Source organism: Grammomys surdaster, unplaced genomic scaffold (genome assembly GCF_004785775.1).
Source record: "Grammomys surdaster isolate TR1022 unplaced genomic scaffold, NIH_TR_1.0 64, whole genome shotgun sequence".
Taxonomy (NCBI): domain Eukaryota; kingdom Metazoa; phylum Chordata; class Mammalia; order Rodentia; family Muridae; genus Grammomys; species Grammomys surdaster.
In genome coordinates, this window is record NW_021604566.1 from 14,807,227 (window position 1) to 14,809,917 (window position 2,691).

Here is a 2,691-nt window from a genome sequence, read left to right on the forward strand (position 1 = left end):
GAGAGAGAGAGAGAGAGAGAGAGAGAGAGAGAGAGAGAGAGAGAAGAAGAAGGAGGAGGAGGAGGAGGAGGAGGGAAGAAGAGGGAGGAAGAGGGAGGGAGGGAGGAAGAGGGAGGAAGAGGGAGGGAGGGAGAGAGAGAGGGGAAGGAGAGGGGGAGAGGGGGATGGGGAGAGGGAGAGAGAGAGAGAGAGAGAGAGAACAAGAACGAACACTCAGAGTTAGAATTCCAAGCAGGCAGGCTTACCAATGTGGCACAGTACCAGTGCATCATCTCAGGGAGGATAATGAATCCTCCCATCTCCTTAGCACATCTAAGTTGTGGTGTGACAGCCCCAGCTGCAGGAGACAGCCCTATATGATACTCTAATCTTAGGGGAGGTCAGAAGGTCACACCCACACTCAGGACCTGAGGTAGAACTCAGATTCCATTCTTTGAGTCAGGAGCTTTCCCTTAAACAGTCTACACAAAGCCTTGATAACTCTACTCTTTTCAAATATTATTTTAAATCCTAAGGAGAGGGAAGCTGACATTTCCTTTTGTTGTATCACCAGAAAAATAAGTTAGATCCAAAGCTAACCATGAGGAATGAGTGCATTCTCAATGGTTTTCACTTCTGATAATATCTGGGATAACCTTACAGTAACAGTGTAGAAAGGCAGAATTAAATTTTAAGCATTATTTACTTGGATGCAGATGCATATTTTCTAATAACAAGCACATGGCTATCATATCTTCATATGGAGCCTCCCTCTTCCCCCACCCCATGTGAGGGGCTAGCTGTCTAATGGCACAGGAAGGATTGTACTTTTCCTGTAATTCAGAGGACTTTCCTGTAGGTGGCACATTAAGATACTACAATGATATTTCCCTTGGAAACAATCTGCTATACCTAATTGTATCCCTTCATTTCCCCCAGATATTAAAACCTCAGCACCAAAAATTCCAAGCCTCTTTTTCTTACTAATTTCAGGAGACATGGCCAGAGGGCTTTTTGGGACATTAAACATTATTTTATCAAAGGGAATATCATCAGTAATCTAAGCTAATAAAAATGTTCACTTCTTCATCATATGGCCTAATATAAAAAGAAAAGCTAAGTCAACGACAGAGTAGGTTGCATACCTGAGCTTCTGATTGTACTGTTTGACCTTTTCCAGGGAGGCTGTGTTTATCTGCGCTTGAAACTCTTCCACAGAGATGTTGTCTCTATAGCAATATCCTTCCATGCTTTCCAGTGCTGTAAAACAAATGCATGCTTTTATAACTCAGTCTTTGTGCAACTCTTCTAATGCTACTAATTCTAATAAATCAACAATGCTCAGTATGAACATATGTGCAATGAGTGACTCCTGAAATGAAAGGAACTGTGCCCTCTGCTCTCAAAATATGTATCAAACAGTTAGCAAAAATTTTGTTGTTGTTAAATAGACAAAGGAAATTTCTGGTTTATACTGTCCTCTTTTTAAAAAGCATGTTGAATGCATTGTGGAAGACTAGACTATGCCATTCCAAAGTATGCCTGCCATTTTGACATGAAGATTATTTTCAGCTGGTTATTTTGAGAAACTGCAGACAGAGGAAGTATTCTGAAAACAATGTAAAACTAAGTCTTTTGTAAAAAGGATCTATAGCTAGAATCGAGTCTTCCATTGTTGTGTGTAGCAGCACAGGCCATGGGGGTGGATGTCCATATTTGCATGCACAGTCCCTGTTCTGCACCATGAAGAAAGAGAGAGAAAACCATAAGAGCTTCTGATCCCTGCACCAGCCACTGAGATAAATGTATACAACAAGCCCCGTCCTTATTTTCCTCATGTCTTAAGGTTTCTATTGCTTCGACAAAACACTATCCATGACCAAAAAACAAATTGAGGAGGAAAACAAAAGAGTTTGTTTGTCTTACACTTCTACATTACTGTTCATCAGGAAGTCAGGACAGGAATTCAAACAGGGCAGGATCCTGGAGACAGGAGCAGATCCAGGTACCATGGAGGGGTGTTGCTTACTAGATTGTTCTTCATGGTTTGCTCAGCCTGTTCTCTTATACATCTCTTATAGAACTCAGGACCATCATGGGGACCAGATGGGATGACAGCAGAGATTCTGAACTTTTATCATGCCTCTATTCCCTTATGGACCCAAGAAACAGGCCAATGTTCTTTTAAAAAGGCAGCTTCTAAGTAGCTGCTGTTATAAGAATTAAATCACAAAACTAGTTCATTTAAGTGTATTTGTAAAAAGAAGTAAACATGTCTTCTGGGCTGTTATCCGAATAAAAAATAAGAAATAAAAAGGAAGGACGTGACTGTTCCTGGATGGAGCTTTATTGTAGGTATAAGGCAGAGAACTAGGCAGAGGCAGGGACATCTAGGAGAGTCCAGAATGGGCATGACCCTGAGCCCTGTGAGGAGACAAGAGATAGAAGTAAAGAGAGCCATGAACCAAGACTGGCAGCTTGGGCCAAGAGACTAAGAAACTGGCATAGCTCAAATGGCTAAGTTATAGAAGGGTCAGAGAAGTTGGGTGACTAAACCTCAGCCTGATACCTGGGCTGGAGAGTTCAGGGGAGGGGAAGGAGTGTGCCAGACAGGGGGCTCCTATAGCGGGTAGAGATCTACTGTAGCAGGTAGAGATCTACTGTAGCAGGTAGAGATCTACTATAGCAGGTAGAGATCTACTGTGGCAGGTA

The 2,691-nt window shown here is 42.3% G+C and overlaps 1 protein-coding gene across 1 annotated transcript in view; it reads right to left on the reverse strand.

Moving 5' to 3' along the window:
* The window catches only part of Prex2 (phosphatidylinositol-3,4,5-trisphosphate dependent Rac exchange factor 2), a 295,598-nt gene that overhangs the window by 63,718 nt on the left and 229,189 nt on the right, over window positions 1–2,691 (reverse strand). Inside the window, exon 35 of the mRNA XM_028769792.1 lies at window positions 1,125–1,239. Coding sequence (XP_028625625.1) covers window positions 1,125–1,239 — 115 coding nt within the window. The remainder of the gene's footprint in view (window positions 1–1,124; window positions 1,240–2,691) is intronic.